The sequence below is a fragment of the Puma concolor genome, chromosome B3 (genome assembly GCF_028749965.1).
Source record: "Puma concolor isolate L17-30 chromosome B3, mPumCon1.1.hap2, whole genome shotgun sequence".
NCBI classification, from domain to species: domain Eukaryota; kingdom Metazoa; phylum Chordata; class Mammalia; order Carnivora; family Felidae; genus Puma; species Puma concolor.
The window spans coordinates 123,557,902-123,577,988 of NC_141672.1; the positions used below are offsets into that span (position 1 = coordinate 123,557,902).

At 37.0% G+C, this 20,087-nt stretch overlaps 1 protein-coding gene across 3 annotated transcripts in view; it reads left to right on the plus strand.

The window, feature by feature from the left end:
• GABRB3 (gamma-aminobutyric acid type A receptor subunit beta3) overlaps positions 1 to 13,267 on the plus strand; it is a 468,180-nt gene extending 454,913 nt beyond the window's left edge. For all 3 annotated transcript variants that reach the window (XM_025919405.2, XM_025919407.2, XM_025919406.2), the window contains 2 exons: positions 789 to 1,033; positions 9,894 to 13,267. In XM_025919405.2, coding sequence (XP_025775190.1) covers positions 789 to 1,033; positions 9,894 to 10,235 — 587 coding nt within the window. In that variant the 3' untranslated portion in view covers positions 10,236 to 13,267. The remainder of the gene's footprint in view (positions 1 to 788; positions 1,034 to 9,893) is intronic.
• Positions 13,268 to 20,087: the final 6,820 nt, after the last annotated feature.

A 20,087-nucleotide genomic window follows, 5' to 3' on the forward strand; every position in this document is an offset into this window, starting at 1 on the left:
GACTTGGCTCTGTTGGGCAAAAACTGAGATCATTCACACACTACTATGTAGAGAAGTCAACATAATGACATAAAAAAAGAGTGATGAGGATCTGTCTTGCTCCAGAGTATGGCAAGATTCAACACTTTGAATATAATCATTATACCTTGATTTCACCAAGAATGTTCTGAGAAGCTTATATAGACTCTTAGTTAAGGAGGAAAATACTGTGAGCTAATCTGCCGTCAGGAGCTTCCTTGAAATATTCCTTTCTTTTTGAGCTCAGGACTGGATCATGTTCATTAACAGTTTTGAAAATCATTGCCCCATCCCCCCTTTTTAAAAAGCATTATAGTAAGAATTGTTTTCTTCTGACAGGTAGGCCCCTGAGACTTCACTAATGGCCATAGATGACCCTCGTCCTTGATTTGTCATAGATTCATTCTTCTTGAAATCTCATTCAGACACTGAGAATTCTATGTTAATTTCTGGTTTCATTTTCATTTTTTTTCCCATCTTTCATAAAAAGCACATTATCCTTTGCTGTCTACACAACTCTCTGTATACTCTGAATTCCCTTATCTATGGGCCAAGTACCATGTGGTAGTGCCCTGCGAGGGAATAGAGGTGTCAGCTTCTTGACCTGACCTGCTGCCCACATGACATGTTTCATGCTCTTTTGCTGATTGCCCAATAATATTCAAGCTAATATCTCCAACTATTTCAAGCTGTTTGAGAAAATACAAAAGTGAAAATTCAGGAATGGAGCAGCAAATTTGCAGCCTCTCACACTTCTGTTTCTTTTGCAGGGATCACTACCGTGCTGACAATGACAACCATCAACACACACCTCCGGGAGACATTGCCCAAAATCCCCTACGTCAAAGCCATTGACATGTACCTCATGGGCTGCTTTGTCTTTGTGTTTCTGGCCCTTCTGGAGTATGCCTTTGTCAACTACATTTTCTTTGGAAGAGGCCCTCAAAGGCAGAAGAAGCTTGCAGAAAAGACAGCCAAGGCGAAGAATGACCGTTCCAAGAGTGAAAGCAACCAGGTAGGCCCTCTACCAGCTTGACCACTCACCAATCCTGCCTATCACAGACCCACCTTGCCCCCTACCGCTCATCTGTCTAACTACAGTTACTTATATGACCCTTAAATAGGAATTGTGTGGCTTGTTGTTTATGACCTGAAATGTTGCCTCCTGCAAGTCACTGAGTTTTATATAAAACCAAAATTAGTAAAGAAGCTAGAGAAGCCATAAGCTTCTAGTTCTCTGCAAAAAGAACAGAACATGTGAATACCATGTGGAGTGGTAGCCTGAACCTGACAGGCAATAGCATTTTTCCTAAATGCTGCCTTATTCCTTTAGTGATAAAATTACAAATTTGATTATCCACCATGCCACTGTTCTTTTACAGTGTGGGCAGGCCCCTCTGTCATCTCTGTCTGGCTTAGATCCTAGTTCAAGGTCCTTAGTGTAAGGTAGGAGCCATGCTCTTCCAAGGGCTCTCCTCCATCTGCACTGGTCCTCCCCTGTCAGTGTGTTCACAAAAGCCAGAGCCTGGCAAACCCAGATAGCAGTAGCCAAGGAGGGCACATTGCTTTAGGAAGCCTTGGGCAGTACACTCCAAGAAAGATCATAAATAATGTCCACCCCCTCCAGCTCAGCTCAGTGTTTACATCCTTCCAGTTACAAAGTAACTTTGTAATTACATGTCATTTCAGTTTATTTTTTAATAAAAACAGTATGTCATTGCAATTATAAACAGTACTTTGAAGAAAGTACATTATCATTTCTATATAATTTTTGTTTTTATCTTTCTACCTCTTGCATCCCATCAAGTTCTCAAAAATATATTTCTCCTTGCTTACATGCTGGGCTTGCTTCTACATTTCTTTATTATTTAATTCTTCTTGCTGAACTTAGTCATTTCTCAAGTCCGTGGTGTTTCCTTGCTTTTTACAGGTTCTTAGTGCATAATGGGTCTGTTTCTCAGAGGAATACAGCAGCTCTTTGGAGTATTTCCTGTGTCCATAGCTCACTGGTGGCCCAGAATAGGTTCACAAACATTTATGAATGAATAGAGGCAGTTAAATGAATGTAAATGGCTCCCGTCATTTCAGCAAAACATAAATAGGGTTGGTCAGAGAAACCCAGGATCTGTGAAAAAACTCAGGCTTCCATAAGCAAAATTATCCTGAACTTCTTACTGGAAAATATACTTAGTATCACACTGTTATGTTTCTAAATAAGTCTGCATCTTACTATGAATACACAATATGCTTTGGTCATGCTGTTTCCAAGGAAACTGGGATTCATCACATCATTATTGTTTCCATCACACAGATATACAGACACACATACACATGCAATGCTGTTTTCCAAATTCCCTCATAATTTAAACAGATTATAAATTTGTTTCTTTCTTCTAAATGAGATGGTTTAGAACAAACCAACACGTCAAATTGTTGTGCTGCAGAAATACCTTTTTGAGTGTGAAGCTTAAAATTTAAAACAAAAATACCTCTAACATCCACAGAGAGAAATAGCAGAATGTAAAAAATATTATATATTGGATATGATGATATAAATCAGATGCAGAGGAAAATTTTGTTTTATTCATAAGACCATTTTTATTGTTTTTCTAAAAATTTGTTTTCCCAGCAGCTTTTTTAAAATCTTCACATGTTCATATTTTTAAAAATCTGTGATTGTAGATCAGCTGTTAAGGTTTGAAGTTGGCATACAAATGCACGGGTACTAGTTTTAAATGCATATTTCATGTCCTTAAAGGCAAGCATTAAAAATTCTTGCTGACAACACCTAAGAATTTAGTGATAATATTTAGATGGAAGTGAATATCCCAAAAAGCTTATATCATGTGATGTGGATAACTTAAGGGAAAGTGAGAAAAGAATCATAAACTTCATGCAAAGCAGAAATAGCTCTATGTACTGGCCAACACTTTCAAGAGTTATTTGTAATTATAGTTATTCATTTATTCACTTTCAGTAGTATCTCTCAGGATTGCTTGCTAATGTGGCCATCAACAGCCCAGGGAACCCCCTCTGTGTTATAAATGGGATCCCTAAGGGTCCAAAGGCTGTACCTTTCCTTGGATTGAAAGAGGACACTGGGCTGACCACAGGAACTTGCACTGGCATTGTCGTTCTGTCTTGTAAGGGATATCAGGGAAGTACACTTAGGAATTCTGTAGGCCACCAAGGAGGGATCTGTGCCACCAGTGACTATCCTTGGGATGATGGTGTTTTTGTCCTTAATATAAACCATGAGTAGATTTTCCTTATATTCAGTGGTTTGTACACTATTTTAACTTAGTGGTTGATTCACGAATGCTCAAAATGTTCATGTATTAACTTAGTTTCTCCTCAGATCAGTGGTGCAATGTAAATTGTGACCTTAATTTATTTGTGCTTAACCTCCTTTCTTTCCTGAATTGTTTCTATACTCAAGAGTTAGTCTTTGGTTGTGATGTATGTATTATGGTTACTAGCCTTGGATATTTTGCAAGTTGACCAATTGGTATTTGAATTTCATGAAGTGGCAGAAAGCCTGAATTCCTGCCAAGTTATCAAAGCTGTAGACTTGACATCATTCCTCTTACTACAGAGCAAGATTTCTTTCCTCAAATGACAAATACTTTTTTTATTTTTCTAAAATTACAGTATTTTACTTATACAGAAGCATGAAGGTAATTAAAGAATGAATATCAATAATATGCCAATTTGGTGACAGATTCTAGAAAAAAATGAAAATCCCTCTGTGATATATTCTGCATGAGATGTTTTTCACCTTTGAATATTTGTCCCTGTCAAGGTTATAAACAGGAAGAAAAACTATGTTGAAATCAATGATTCTAATTATCTTATATACCAGACAAACTCTTCAAAATATGGAGTATTCATGAAATGCTTTAAAAAAATGCAAGTCATCATCTGTCATTCTAGACAGGACATTTTAGTCTTGTGTTTCACTCACAACAACTTACATCTGTTTTGAGATTTAAATTTTAGAAGCTAGAAAAAGATTAACATCTTTTTGGGACCTATTTGTTTTAAATGCTTGGTTTCCAAGATGTAACACATTTTAATAACACTTTAATTCTTTTAGAAAAAAAATCTTCTAGTAATTTTGTTGGAAATGTTCTACACGTTGGTTTACTTTAAATATAAATTATGCAAATATAAAACTATAAGTCAAAAACATCCAAACTAATTTACACTAAGCTCTTATTATTCAGTATATGTTCAAGTTACTTTCAACATTATTGTTTCTGTGACAAGTGTCCACCCACTCTGAAAGAGAAATAATGAAAAATAGTATTGATTCTTGAGACCTACCTCATATGAGCTGTGTCTTGAAACAGCTGCAAGTTAGCCATAATTCTTCAAAGCACTCAAGAGCACTCTAATTTTGTAAATTATTGATGATATTGTATTTGGCTTCCTCCAAGGTAGATTTCCTTCACTAGAGTCCAGGGCACAGGCTTAGATCTCTTACCTCATGAAGTCCTTTCACAAATGCACAGGACTGGTCACAAGGGACTTGAAAAGACAGGATATCAATTCATATAAATTTGTCATGAAATCATGAAAAATCAACTCAACATTCAGTTGACCTTATTTCTTGTGTTTTCTCCACTCTCGCTGGGTGCCTTCTAAAATCACTCTGCACATTATTATCTCTTTGCCTTGGATTCCCTCTTCCAGAATCCCTTTCTTCTTCACATCTTTCCCTCCTTCATGACTGACTCTTCTCCATGACATTGTCCCTGATTTTTTTCTACTACTTCTTTCCTTCCTGCCTCTGTCACTCCCCTCTTCTAGAAGTTGGTTTTGTCCCTGTTCTCCCAACTTCCATGGCACATGCTCTGTACTTGTGAAATGGCATGTCACATTTCATGTGGCCACCATGTCTTCTCTACTAAACAGCATTTGCTTCTTTGCATCTACCAAAATATTCACACCATGGCTCAGACATAGTAAATGCTCAATGGAATATGTGTTCATAAATGGGTGATATTTGTCATTAATTTGGTTCTGCTGCTGTGGTGTGTTTTTTCACTTTTCTAATGTGAGGAGAAGAGATGTTTCATAAATGTATCTTTTTAAAGCCAGGTGAAGCTGAGTCATTAGAACCATCAACACTCATTAGAATTATCATGTCACAAAATACTCCCCTCCCTTCCTTTAAGAAAATATTCGTCTTTATTTGGTATTTCATTCTACAAAGTCATTATTTATAATCTCCTAAATTTTGATAAAAGGAGCTTTTCATATGGCATTTTTTGTAACTAAAAAGAGACTGTATTGTTGGCATTTATTTAAAAATGTGTTTAAAGTTCATTATGTAGTATTCTTTAAAAATGTGCTTGTTGATTATTTGAGACTCTCACCTGGTAGACGCCTTAAGGGTAAGAATATTTTTTTGTCCACCTATTAGGGTGTCTCAACTAGCACAGGACATGGTATAGAGCAAATATAGAGTAGATCTTTGCATAAATGATCCCAAGAGTCTGGACTCTTCATGTGCATGTCTCCAGTGAGGCATCCACTTTCCTAAGTAGACCACTGGGCTTTTTATCTCATAGTTTTGTTGTATTTAAAATATTATGTAAAATGGAGAGAACATCTTTTAGAGTTAAATAATGTTTTCTGTTTTCCTACCTTTAGGAAAATAATTTCAGCCCTCTGAAATTCTAGTTAACATATAGTAAATCATATATTATTATCGAAAAGTATAAATTCCACATGAATATTTTAAAAAAGGGGAAGCATCTTCCACCTTTGGTTATTCTGTGACTCACCTTTAGATAAATTTTATTTTAAATACATCAGCTTACCATGTAAGAAGATGTATTTAAAATGTTGAGTAGTTAAACAAACTCTAATTGAGATAATCTGATAAATAATCTCAGTTTGTTAAATCTGTTTAAGTGATAACTTAATATATTTTCTGTCATAATTCAAAGTCAGGTATTTGGTAGGATATCACACCTATTCAGTTCAGTATTAAAATACACTGAAAAAAAAAAAAAAACAAACAGAATCATCCTGACTGACTCCCGTTCTAGAAAAATACACCCTGAGTGAGCCAGGCAGTTCATTCATCATCCTGTTCTCTCCTGTGTGGCAAAAAGCACTATGGAAGGTGCTAGAGAGAGATAAAGATTACTAAAAGGGTTCCCTCTTCTAGAACCCTTCTTTGAAACCTTCGTATAAAGCCCAGCTCAGCTAACTCTATGCACTTTCCTCTCTGCTGACTTTGGATCTAGCTATCCATAGCTTTCTAAGCAGGTTCAAATCACCCCTTTCTTAGAGAGAGTGTGACTACTTGCAGAGAAGACATACTGCTACCCACTGGGCTTTCCTTTGTTGTCCCTCCTATTTCAGCCACATCTTAATGTGCCTCTTAGGCTTTGCCTACCACATTCTCTTCCTACAATAAGAGACTGTCTCCCAAACCACTGGAGGCTTCACTGATCCTGAAGATAGCCAAACAGATTTTTGTTTTTGTTTTTGTAAGGATTTTACTGCTAACCATTCCAGGGCAAGATAACAAGAACAAATACAGAACACATATCCCAAACTCCTACAAAGGTCTAACATTCCTGGTACTTTCAAGATACAAACCTTATTCAAATTTTTCCCTCTACTAGATTAAAAAAAAACAAAACAAAACACAGAACTCTAATGTTCTCTCAGTGCTGTCCCTCCCCACAAGAATGGGTCTAGAAGGGTCTTCTCCCCACTAGCTCTGGTATTTCTGTGGTCCATTTGCATCTCCAAGCACCCCCAGGCTAGCTGTCTTCCATTCTAAGGAGACCATGGATCTTCATGGTCCCTCCCTACTGTGATACTGCTCCCCCTTCAGTTCAGAGGCATCACTGAGGAAAACAGTGCAGCCTGGGCTAATTTGTGCTCATTGCTGCTGCCCCCTATACCCCGCATGGGCAGTATAAGCATTTCTGCACGGAGCTCAAGAGGGGCCAAGAGGCCAGGTGGGAACAGGATGGCAGGCAACTCTCTCTCCACGCCTTTTTCACTTTCTTAACTGAAGAGTTAAAGAAATGAGTTACGATGGCAGAGCACCACTGCTGTGTGGACACAGCATATGTTGGGAGTGCTGGGGTTTGTTTCAGTGGCATGAGGAGAGTATTACTCACAGCTTCTTGGCATTTCTCCTTGAGACTGCTCTAAAGGAAACAGAAAGGAGTGTGGTGCACTCCAACAGTGATCCATCTCCTTACCCTCTCCTCTCAAATGTGTATTTTACTTTTTACCTTGAAGCTTGGGTTGCAGTTCAGAAATATGTCATCTTTCCACCTAGAAATCACTGTTACTTTTTATTACCTGGAAGGTAAAGTTGAAATTCCTTAATGTGACTTGCAGAAACCCTTAATGGCTTGACTCTAGTGTGTATTCCTGTTCATCAACAGGTATATTTCCTTATTATATTAGGAAGATGGTAATGACAGCAATGAGAATGACCATTGTCCTGTCAGCCATGATCTTAGCATGTGCCAGGACCAATTCTCACCAAGACTCCAATCCCACTTAGCTAGTTTGCCTTTCTCAAAACATTTCAGTCATGCTTCAAGCCTTTGTTTGTGATTTTTTTTTTCTGATTTTTGCCTGGAAAGTATCTACTCATTCTTGGAGGCCCAACTCAAATGCATTTCTCTTCTGAAATCTTCCCTCTTCCTTCCTGTAGTAGTTTTGATTGCTACCCCAACAAATTACCACAAAAATAGCCACTTAAAACAGCACCCAGTTCTGTTGGTTAGAAGTACAGATTCAGTGGGGCTTAGCTGGGTTCCCTGCTGAGAGTCTCAGGAGGCTGAAATCAAGATGTCTGTGGGGCTATATTCTCTTCTTGAGATTCTGGGGATAGATCTCTCCCCAGACTCATGCACATTGTTGATCATAGTTTCTTGTGGTTGTAGGAATGAGGCTGTCAGCTGGGGCCAGTCTTTGCTCCTAGAGGCTGCCCCATTTCTTCCTATGCTTTCACTGCAGTGCCCTCTATCAATAGCAAATCCCATTCTTCTCCCACTGCAAATCCCTCTGCTCTCACCTTCTGCTACATCTTCTTTCCCTTCTGTTTCCAGATGGAGAAAATCCTTTACTTTTTTTTTTTTTTTTTTTTTTTTTTTTAGTGTTTGTTTATTTTTGAGAGACAGAGAGAGACAGAGCATGAGCAGGGGAAGGGCAGAAAGAGAGGGAGACACAGAATCAGAAGCAGGCTCCAGGCTCTGAGCTGTCAGCACAGAGCCCGACATGGGGTTTGAATTCATGAACTGTGAGATCATGACCTGAGCTGAAGTTGATATTTAACTGACTGAGCCACCCAGGTGCCCCCAAAATCCTCTACTCTAAGGGCTCATGTGATTAGATTGCCCCTCCCCCCCCAAATAATCCAGGCTAATCTTCCTATTGTAAATTTCATAACCTTAAATAATGTTTGCAATGCCCCTTTTACATGTAAAGTAATATATTCACAGGTCTGGGGAGTAAGGGGTGATATCCTGATGACCACACTTCTTCTTCCCTAGCCATAATTGAATGGTACTCCCAAACCATGGGATAGGTATCACAGAGTCTATTTTGGCACCTTTGTGCCAGAGCCTGAGTGGCCCCTGGATGTTTGCAGCCCTTCCTGTGTCTGGGTTACCTTGGTGTCCGGGGGTCATCCCACCTGTGGTCTCAGTACTGCTAAAAGGTCTGCACAAGCACAGGCTTCATTTAACACTGAGTGCCTCTTCTTATTGGGAGTCTTCTCTCCCCACCTCACCTCCCTCACATCTAGCATAATGTCTTTAATGAGATTAAGGAGTATTCAGAAGAGAGGAACATGCAAATTAATATGTCAATGAATTATTCCTCCCCAAAATGACTAATTTTGTGAAAGCCTCATAGAAGAAGCTATAGATGCATAATCTAGCTCTAGAATAAATGGTAGTCTTTCCACAGACAAAGCTAGGACAAGGAAGATGGACTTCCAGGCAAAGAAATGAAGATAGCTGGTGAAACCTCAAGCATGCTGGAGATCAGTGACACCCAGGGGACTGTGGAATGGGTCATGTGGTCCTGAGAGGGTTTGGCACTACTCAGAGAAGGATTATTGTCACACTCAGAAAGAAAGGACTCCACTGGCAACCTCTAGCCTTAGGCATGTTCCATGAAAATTTCATAGAAACAAACAGACCATTGACATCATCAAGAAAGGTCTGAAGCTGTATTTAGTACAGAATAAAATGTTATTTTAAAGTTTGTCTCCAGTGTGGGAGGGACTTTCATCTGTCTTAAATACAGCCCTTAAAAAAGAAACCTCCTGTCAGGATCAGGATTGGGCAAAGAGATCATACTAGGTAACAGTCTGTATCTACACCCATCAAAGTCATCAGGAGTGTCCATTCATCACAGGACTATTTGATTGTTTCTCCACAGTAATGTGAATAGTTTTGTACCATCATAAAAGGGGACAAGGTAATTTCTAAAAAAGAATGGGAGAGTATAGTTTACATCCAGTGTCCAGCTGTGAAAAACAGTTAAAATACCTGAAATAACATATTGAAAGGGAATTTTACTCTAATTTTGTCTTCCCTAAGGACTTGTATCCATAATGTGAAATTTCAATTTAAAAAATCCCCCTTTACTTAACCTTCTCACATAGAGTGAGGATTTTTAAATTTGAGAAAATAAAATCTCTAAACTGTAGTTAAGCCTCCAAAATGGCACTTTCCACAAAAACAGTGTTGGGTTTGACAAATGTGCAATTTCTCATAATGTATGTGATGTGATTGCATGGCATAAGTCTGCACTGTGTTTCTATATGAAAATTAGATTCACTGGTATGCTAGCTAATGATGTGCACTTTCTTCAATTAGGTGGATGCTCATGGAAATATTCTATTAACATCACTGGTGGTTCACAATGAAATGAATGAGGTCACAGGCAGTGTCGGTGATACCAGGAATTCAGCAAGACCCTTTGACAACTCAGGAATCCAGTACAGGAAACAGAGCATGCCTAGGGAAGGGCATGGGCGACACATGGGGGACAGAAGCATCCCGCACAAGAAGACCCATCTACGGAGGAGGTCTTCACAGCTCAAAATTAAAATTCCTGATCTAACCGATGTGAATGCCATAGACAGATGGTCCAGGATCGTGTTTCCATTCACTTTTTCTCTTTTCAACTTAGTTTACTGGCTGTACTATGTTAACTGAGTGACTGTACTTGATTTTTCAAAGACTTCATTTAACACTGAGTGAAATATTACTCTGCCTGTCAAGTTTTTATACCTGTACACACACACAGACACACACAAGCAGACACACATATATACATACGCAATTGTATATATATGTGAACTTTCTCAGCATATATATAAAATACACGTGTATATGAGGATGTATGTGTATATGTTTATACACACAGGTATAAGTACCCATGTGTATGTAAAACAAATACACATACATATATACATTTTGCAGCTATGGACAATTTAACACAGGATGCATATTAAAGAAAGTCATAGTTTTTTCTTTTTTAATTGAAAGGGACAAGCATCGTCTAAATATTATGCCTTGAGAATGAGGGTGTGAAACACATCATCCAAAAATATGTGTTTTATTATCATAAGTTAGATGTTTTAGTTTGAAAATCAGAAAGAAAATCTTAGTTAATCTTCAAAAATTCATTCAGTGGTATTGCTAGTTTAAAATGAGTCACATACTTCATATTGTTTCTGTTTACTAAGCGAAGGCTTTTCAGCTTTTTTGGTGATGGGGTTTGCTTTCATCAGGCACACTTTTTCTGTAACGGTTTAGTGGATGAGGTGAGCCACTGGTGTGTGCTCACCTGTTGTCTTAAATATAGATAGATCCCACGTTGATGTCTGAAACATCCATCTTTAGAAAACCCATCAGGAATGGATGGCATCTCATTGTAAGTACTCTTAATGTACAGTGTATTTTTTTGTTGTTGTTCACTTGGAGTGGATTCAGCTTACCTGTCATATGGGAATACAATGGCATGTTTTGGCAATGTTTAGTTGACATTTCAATCACTGAAAATGTGCTCCACATCTTGTATGGATTTCTAGGCCTGATCTAACAGAAAGCATAGACGTCTCAGGTTATTTGTTACTCTAAGGTAAAACCATCTAGGATGATTTTCCCCCTTGTCTTTATGTTATCAATCACTCTTATAACATTGTATGTTAATATGAAGTATATTTGCATAATATGCATATATATGTATATTTACCAATATTTTGTTTCTTAATGCTTGCTATCATGGCAGCATGCGATGTCATAATTTTCCTTTACATAATGTAACTACTTTCTGTTACCTAGAATTAAGATTGAAGCTTAAAACACATTTACTGTTCAATTTCAGAAACCAAGAAACATCTCCATGCCTTCATTTCTGTATCTGACATATTTCATAAGCACATCCAACTACTCCTAGTCTAACTAGGATGCTGCAGGAACATGACCAGTACACACCATGCGTCACCCAGTAATCCATGACCGTTCTCTTGAGGCAAAGGAGAGAAACCCAACAACAAACAGTCATTTTTGGTTCCTTCTGATCCACAGCCTCATCAGTATTTGGACTTTTTAAAGCTCGTAGAAACAAGACAAGGTGCACCGGTTTCATAGACGCAACCTTAACTTACTATTTAGATGAGATCTTTCTAAAGAAAAAAAAAGAGATGATATATTTTTTGTAACAATATTTCTATCACAGGCCTCCATAAATGGAAATGACTACAGTTGTGCAAACAGATGTCACAGTGAGGTTAAGCATTTGGAGAAAAAAAGCAAAATATTCAGGAAAGAACTGCTAAATTAATACTTTATCCCAACATGCCACATATGCCTCACCTTCTCTGTTCTATCCTAAGCCAATGACCAAAATCTTGCCCAATATGCTACTAGCTGGCACCAGTTTGCTCCACGTAGATAGAGGCACCACCTTCCCTGAGGATGATGTGGTGTGAGCTATCACCATAAGCTTACCATTACTTGATTTTTCTTTGGTATAAAGATAACAATCTTTAATTTGTGGAAGTCTGTCACAGTTCAAGACCCACTGTCAGGTAAAACACAGCCCACAAAATCTCACGCTAGAAGCAATGACTAGTTTTTTACCTTAACCCCTCCTTCATTCCGACCTTTCTACAACATCTTCCACCTACTGCTCTCTGGTTTTATTTTGTATCTGGAGATTAGCCAGTGATTTCTGGTCTTGGGCTTTTCTCTGACAATTTTTTTTTTCATGGGTAACAATGAGGGATCCTAAAAGTTAAATAGATTGGGAAAAACCTTGTAAGTGGCCTTATCATTGTTAACATGTTAAAGAAAAAAGACATTTGTGAAGACCTTATCCCTTTCAATACTTCAGGTATCTTTTTCTGTATCCAGTGATTCAAGGAGTAAGCTCCACATGCAGAAGAGGGACCCCAAAATGCAAATGAATATGGACAAAAGCAATCAATGCTCGATTTACTTGTACAATTTATACTATTCAGAACTGTGACATTAATTCTTTCTGTGAGAAAAATGATTCAAAACATTTTTGATGCATAGTTGAGGTACCCAATTATCAAAGGAAGAGACCCTATGGGGCTCAGAAGAGCTGCAGTCTACTTACCAAGGTTTTCTGGTTATAAATTTGCATGGTATAGTCATAATAGCTTTTGAGCTTTTTATATGCATTTGGCACCAAGACTGGGATCCACAACTTTGTAGACACTGCGATGAAGTTAACATAATAGCTATACTATAAATAGTGTTTGTAACTACACACATACATACACACATACACACACACACACACACACACACACACACACACACACAAATACATACATATATTCTGTAAAAAAAAAACTTTTTAAGATCCTTGGGTATGTGTTTGCTTTACTCCATTTCAGAAGAAAATTACTTTTCTTCTAATAAAATTATTTTATAGCTTCTCCATTTTTAAAAGTTGTGAGAAATATTGAGAAGCAGAACTCTGTGCTGACAGAAGAGAGTTGAGTTTGGTTCTCTGTTCTGTTTCAATGACCTCTCATTATCTGGAGCCAGTGTGCAAGCTGTATTGATGAATTCTGAACCTGGACCTCCGACATTAATGTGAGGTGGCTGTCACCCACATCCAGACATCTTGAGTAAGGAGAGAAAAGTTGAATTTGGAATATAATGGTATTTCTTTCTCAACAACTGAACATAATAAAAAGTTAATTTTCTATGTAGTCCTGTCTTTCCAAAATGCTTCACAGGGGCTCAAAATGTACTGAAGAATCTTTCTCTGAAATTTGGTTATTACCCATATTTAGATATACTTGAGACAACTCAAGAGCCCTACTACATAAATCCCTACAGTGAAAGACTGATAAGACTTGAGTAAATCTTGAAAACAAGCGTTATTCTTGTTCACCTACCCCAGGAATGTAGAGGGGTTTCACTGTCTATATCATGAGACATGCATTTCCCCCCTGAATCATAAATGAACTAGGAAGTATGTCATGGTAATATTCCTGTTAGGTTTGAAGATTACATGTGCATCTGCAATATCATGTGTTTTTAATGCCAGCATCCAGAAATTTTGACATATTTGGTCAGTTAGTCAAAGGCACTTTTCCCCTGTGCAGCTTCGGAATTAACATTTTCACCCAGGAGGAATCCCAGAGGTGATGCCACACACTTTTTGGACTGGTTTTAAGGGGACAGGCACATTGGCAGCTGTAGGTGTTCATTTTCAGCATCTAGTAGATAACCCCATTGGTGTTAGTCCCACAGTGGTGTGTTTGAAAAAACAGAATATGTCCAATTTTGAATCTCCTGGCTTGAAATTATAAACCATCTCATAATCCTTACTTAATGCTCCACCTGAAAACTAGTTCATATTTCTGACCATTTTTATGTAAGCAAAATTGATCAATTAGTGAAATATTTTGTTACTCGTGGAAATGACTTCGGCTCTCATCTTATGTGAGCCATCAGTCAGAGTAACATTGAATCATGGGGCAAAGAGCTGTCCAGGTGGACTAAATTTTCCCAGGACACTAGCTAGTGTGCCTTGGATCAATTACCTCTTCTACTGCATTGAAAGGTGCCATGTTTTCCAAAATACTCAATTCCCAACACCTGGGTAAACAGTGACTTCCCAGAGAGTGGCTACAATAACATGCCTCTCCCTAGGGTGAGACCCATAAACATGTTTTATCATTCTTGTCTTATATTTCTACTTTCCAAGTCAGTGAGTGTATTCAAGGTAAGTACAGGATTATTCTAGTAGGAATAGGCGATTGCTGTCATGATCAATTCCCATGTGGATTTCATTTCATTGTAAAGATAAACTAAAATCCAATTTTGCTTAAGCACATTGATGTAATTTTTTGGTATTATTTGACATGAAAAAAACAGCAAAATTGAGTGATAGATACAATATGAAACTTGTTGATGAATGAATTCAAATTTATTAAAAAAGAACTAACTGACTTAAATAAGAAGACTGACTTTTTTTTTCTTCCTTGGCTATCTTTTGGTGATACGGTGTGGTTATTTTAATTCCAGCTATTTTTAGATGTACATGTCCATTTAGATTACGTGGAAAGTACAAAGAAATAAGCTCAAAGCTGACTGCATTTGAGGACAACTGAATCATGACTTTTTTTGTATTAAAGATGATTTATTCTAAACTTCAAAAGACAACTAAATACAGAGATCCAGCTTGTGCCTATCTTCAAATAAATGGTTAGAGAGAAAGAAATATTTTTCTATTAAAGGCAAGGGAAGAAACTTACCAATAACCTCTGGGCACAGGTGGTATTGGTCCTTACTCTTTACTTTTTTAGCACTGAAACGTAATTTCCCTTGTCTCCTCTCCAGTGAGAAAGTAACAAGCAATGTCATGAATGAATGAATGGATGAATGAATGAGTTCACATCCTCAGACACCTCAAACCAGATAGAACTTGTATCAAGAAATTTATCTGTATGTTCCTAGAAAGGCTGCTGGCTCACATGCAAATAACTTAAAAAGAAAGTTCCCCACTGTGGTTGTCAGTCTTTCAAAATGTCCTCAGCCAGCTAGTATTTAATGGAGGTTTATCCTCAAATGTATCTATTCTCAGCAAAATAATACAAATTCTTCAGTAATTCTTTACAAGGCCTGTTTCCATTCTTTCATTTTTTTCACCATATGTTTTTACATCCCTGCTTTACTTTGGGACCCTGTCTTGGACATATTTCACACTAATTCTTCATCTAAGACTGGAACATCACTATGAGGACATTTCTCATCTACTCCATTAGGCTATAACATTATTCATTCAGATGAGAAAGTTTAAATTACCAATAACTGCAAAAAAAAAAGTATTTTCAATTTTTCAGAGTTTATTTTTTTATTATGAAATTTATTGTCAAATTGATTTCCATACAACACCCAGTGCTCATCCCAAAAGGTGCCCTCAATACCCATCCCCCACCCACCCTTCCTTCCCACCCCCCATAAACCCTCAGTTTGTTCTCAGTTTTTAGGAGTCTCTTATGTTTTGGCTCCCTCCCTCTCTAACCATTTTTTTTCTTCCCCTCCCCCATGGTCTTCTGTTAAGTTTCTCAGGATCCACATAGGAGTGAAAACATACGGAATCTGTCCTTCTCTGTATGACTTATTTCACTTAGCATAACACTCTCCAGTTCCATCCATGTTGCTACAAAAGGCCATATTTCATTCTTTCTCATTGCCACGTAGTATTCCATTGTGTATATAAACAACAATTTCTTTATATATTCATCAGTTGATGGAAATTTAACCTCTTTCCATAATTTGGCTATTGTTGAGAGTGTTGCTATAAACATTGGGGTGAAGTGCCCCTATGCCTCAGCCCTCCTATATCCTGGGTCATAGGGTAGGTCTATTTTTTAATTTTCTGAGGAACCTCCACACTGTTTTCCAGAGTGGCTGCACCAGTTTGCATTCCCACCAACAGTGCAAAAGGGTTCCCATTTCTCCACATCCTCTCCCGCATCTATAGTCTCCTGTTTTGTTCATTTTAGCCACTCTGACTGGTGTGAGGTGATATCTGAGTGTGGTTTTGATTTGTATTTCCCTGATGAGGAGCGACATTGAACATCTTTTCATGTGCCTGTTGGCCATCTGGATGTCTTCTTTAGAGAAGTGTCTATTCATGTTTTCTGCCCATTTCTTCACTGGATTATTTGTTTTTTGGGTGTCTTAAATCTTCTTTCAAAAGCATCCTACTTCCAAATAACCAAAAAAGCCTCACCGAATGTGGAGTGCAATTATGCCCAGAGAGCCTCTACCCAGAATCTACTCACTGCTATGTCCCAGGGCTTTCACAGCCCCTGCACACATTTGGCATCATTTTATAATTCTTGCCTACCTCCTTTTTATCAGCCTCTAAAGGACAGGGATTGCTATTCTCCTTTTAGTGGGAAAAATTATTCAGGGGAGATTGACTCTTTGGAAGGCAGGGCATTGAGCCCCTTATAAGACTAAACTAGCAATGGTTATTGATTGGGGCACTCCTGGCATTAGAGGAATCTATGGTTTTATTTTCTATCAATAGGTTCCATTTAAAATCCATAGGCAAGCAATGTAGAGGATAATAGTAAGCGAAGTGCAGTTCACAGAAATGGTGTGGAGTGGATGTTAATGCATGTGTGTGCATCTTGAAACCAAATAGGAAACTAGTTAGTAGCTTTGGTAGCTGGATAATTGTAAGAAAATACCTTTACAACTGAAGTCTCCACTTCTCCAGGTTTTTAGGCAGTTGTCTCTCGACTCTCCATTTTTTAGATAAATATGTCAATAACCCTATAATTTTATGTGTTTCTCTTTCCTCTGTTTCACCTCCCATCCTCTGTTAACTGTAACTGTACATTTACATTACCAAGGTGTAACACATTTGCATTCTACCTACAGTCATAAAATTATATCTTACTATTTAATATTATGTTTATAGATTGATTCTAAATGAAAACTAATGAAACAGCCCACATTATTGATCTATATTACATGGGTACAGTTCAATGTGTAGTATTTCATTTGAGGGTATAAAGATAAATCTTAGAAGGAAAAAACCAAATACTGTAGTTAATAGTTTTTCCTACTGCAAAGTGAGTTCAACTGATGTGTAAGAAAAGTGATATTCCAGCACCTGTTACTGGGGAGACTGAAAACTTTCACAATTAGCACTGTAGCTATACTTCAACCTTTAGGATTTTACTTATAAATTAATTGTAAAATTTGAAAAAATAATGAAAAATTTTATCAAGTATATAAATATTATTCAAAGCAGAGCTAAGCAGTTTGCTCCAAATTCTCTGTGAAATATCTCAACCTTGGGCTATTTGAGGAAGAATCACTGTAAGATCCAGATAAAATGAATTACTTTTTCCTGCACTACTTAATTTGATCCAAACCACACACCATGTGTATTTCATCAAGACTTTCCTTGTTTAATCCCCCCCAATCACCCACAAACACCCATTCTGGAGTTTCTAATTTGCATTCTTTTTTCTTAATAAGGAAATAATAGTATGCTTTCTTAACCATGTAGCTAATATTATTTATCACCTTAGTCATTAAATTTATTGTTTGTTATCCTTTCTATTTTTCTTCACGAAAATATTTTTCTTGGTGTTAACTGACTACCCATACAAGTTATGACTACTTGCATTTTGGACCTGCTGCAAAACTCTCATCCTATGATTTTTTTCCATCAGACTCTGGAAATCCTCATTTTAACAAAGATCATCCTCAGTAAATGTCCAAAAAAATGAGTATGGGATAGATGGTTTCTAGGCTTTGCATATCTGAATTCTTTCCTTAGTTTTTTTGTTGTTGCTGTTGTTGTTGTTGTCGTTGTTTACTTCGTAGTTAGCTTGATATTGATGCAGATTCAAAGCAATCTCCCACAAACTTTGAAATAATTGTATAATTATATTTTAGCATCCGGTGATACTAATAACAAGTTTGATGTCAGCTGATACTTACTTACTTATAGAGATTCACCTATAACTTCTCAACCCACCAAGGATTAAGGAAGATTTTGACATCTTTCTAACATTTCATAAAGATGTATTTAGTGTGAATCTTTTTGGCTTAGTATATTTTGGATCCTGAGTGAAACTCTGGATCTAAAGATCTATATATCTTAGTTCTAAACACCTTTCTTACATTACTTGTTAAGAAAACATCCTCTGCCTTTTTTCATATGCTCTCAAATTTTGTACTTAATAGTTCTGTCCTTAACATACAATTTTTCCAATTGTAGTCTTTTGTTTTAGCTATATGTTCTGAGAGATTGACTTTAACAATTCTATTTCATTTTCTAAGTAGCTTTTTTTAAAGAATAAATGATATAAAAAAACTGCACATATTTAAAATATATAATTTGATTATTTTTACATATGTGAAGCCATCATCACAATCAACATTTCATAATCAAAAATTTATTTGTGCCACTTTGTAATATCTCCACTCCACTGGACACATTCATTCCTGTGTCAAGCAACAAGTAATGTGTTTTCAACAACTCATGCACTAGAGATTTGTTTGAATTTTTAAAAAATTTATACAAATGAAATAGTATTCACTTTTTTTCCTCTAATTTCTTTTTCTAATTTAAATTGAAGCTAGTTAAGACATAGTGTAATAATAATTTCAGAAATAGAATTTAATGATTCACCACTTACATATAGCACCCAGTGCTCATCCCAACAAGTGTCCTCCTTAATGCCCCTAACCCAGTTAGCCCATCCGCCAACCCAAAACCCCACCAGCAACCCTCTTTGTTCTCTGTATTTAATACTCTCTGTCTCCCTCTCTGTTTTTATATTACTTTTGCTTTCCCTCCCTTATGTTCATCTGTTTTGTGTCTTAAATTCCATATATGAATGAAATCATATGATATAGATCTTTCTCTGACTGACTTATTTCACTTACCATAATACACTCTAGTTCCATCCACATTGTTGCAGATAGCAAGATTTTGATTGCCGAGTAATATTCCATTGTGTGTGTGTGTGTGTGTGTGTGTGTGTGTGTGTGTGTGTGTATATATATATATATATATATATATATATATACCACATTTTCTTTATCCATTCATCAGTTTATGGAAATCTGGGCTCTTTCCATAATTTGGCTATTGTTGATAGTGCTGCTATAAACATTGGGGTGAATGTGCAGCTTTGAATCAACATTTTTGTATCCTTTGGATAAATTCTTAGTAATGCATTTGCTGGATTTTAAAGTATTTCTATTTTTAGTTTTTTGAGGAAACTCCACACTATTTTCCAGAATGGCTGCACTAGATTGCATTCCCACCAGCAGTGCAAAAGGATTCCTCTTTCTCTGCATCCTCACCAACATCTGTTGTTGCCTGAATTGTTAATTTTAGCCATTCTGGCAGGGGTGAGATGATATCTCATTGTGGTTTTGATTTGTATTTCTCTGATGATGAGTGATTTGTATTTCATCTGTCTGTTGGCCATCTGGAGGTCTTCTTTGGAAAAATGTCTATTCACATCTTTTGCCTATTTTTTTCACTGGATTATTTGTTTTTTGGGTGTTGAGTTTGATAAGTTCTTTATAGATTTTGGATACAAATCCTTTATCTGATATCTCATTTGCAAATACCTTTTCCAATTCCATTAGTTGCCTTTTAGTTTTGTTGATTGTCCCCTTTGCTATGCAGAAGATTTTTATCTTGATAAGATCCCAGTAGTTCACTTTTGCATTTGTTTCCCTTGGTTGTGGAGACATGTCAAGTAAGAAATTTCTACGGCCAAGGTGAAAGAGCTTGTTGCCTTTTTTTTTCCCTCTAGGATTTTGATGGCTTCTGTCTTAGGTTTATGTCTTTCATCCATTTTCAGTTTATTTTTATGTATGATGTAAGAAAGTGGTCCAGGTTCATTCTTTTGGATGTTGCTGTCCAGGTTTCCCACACCATTTGCTGAAGAGACTGTTTTGTTGCATTGGATATTCTTTCCAGCTTTGTCAAAGATTAGTTGGCCATACGTTTGTGAGTCAATT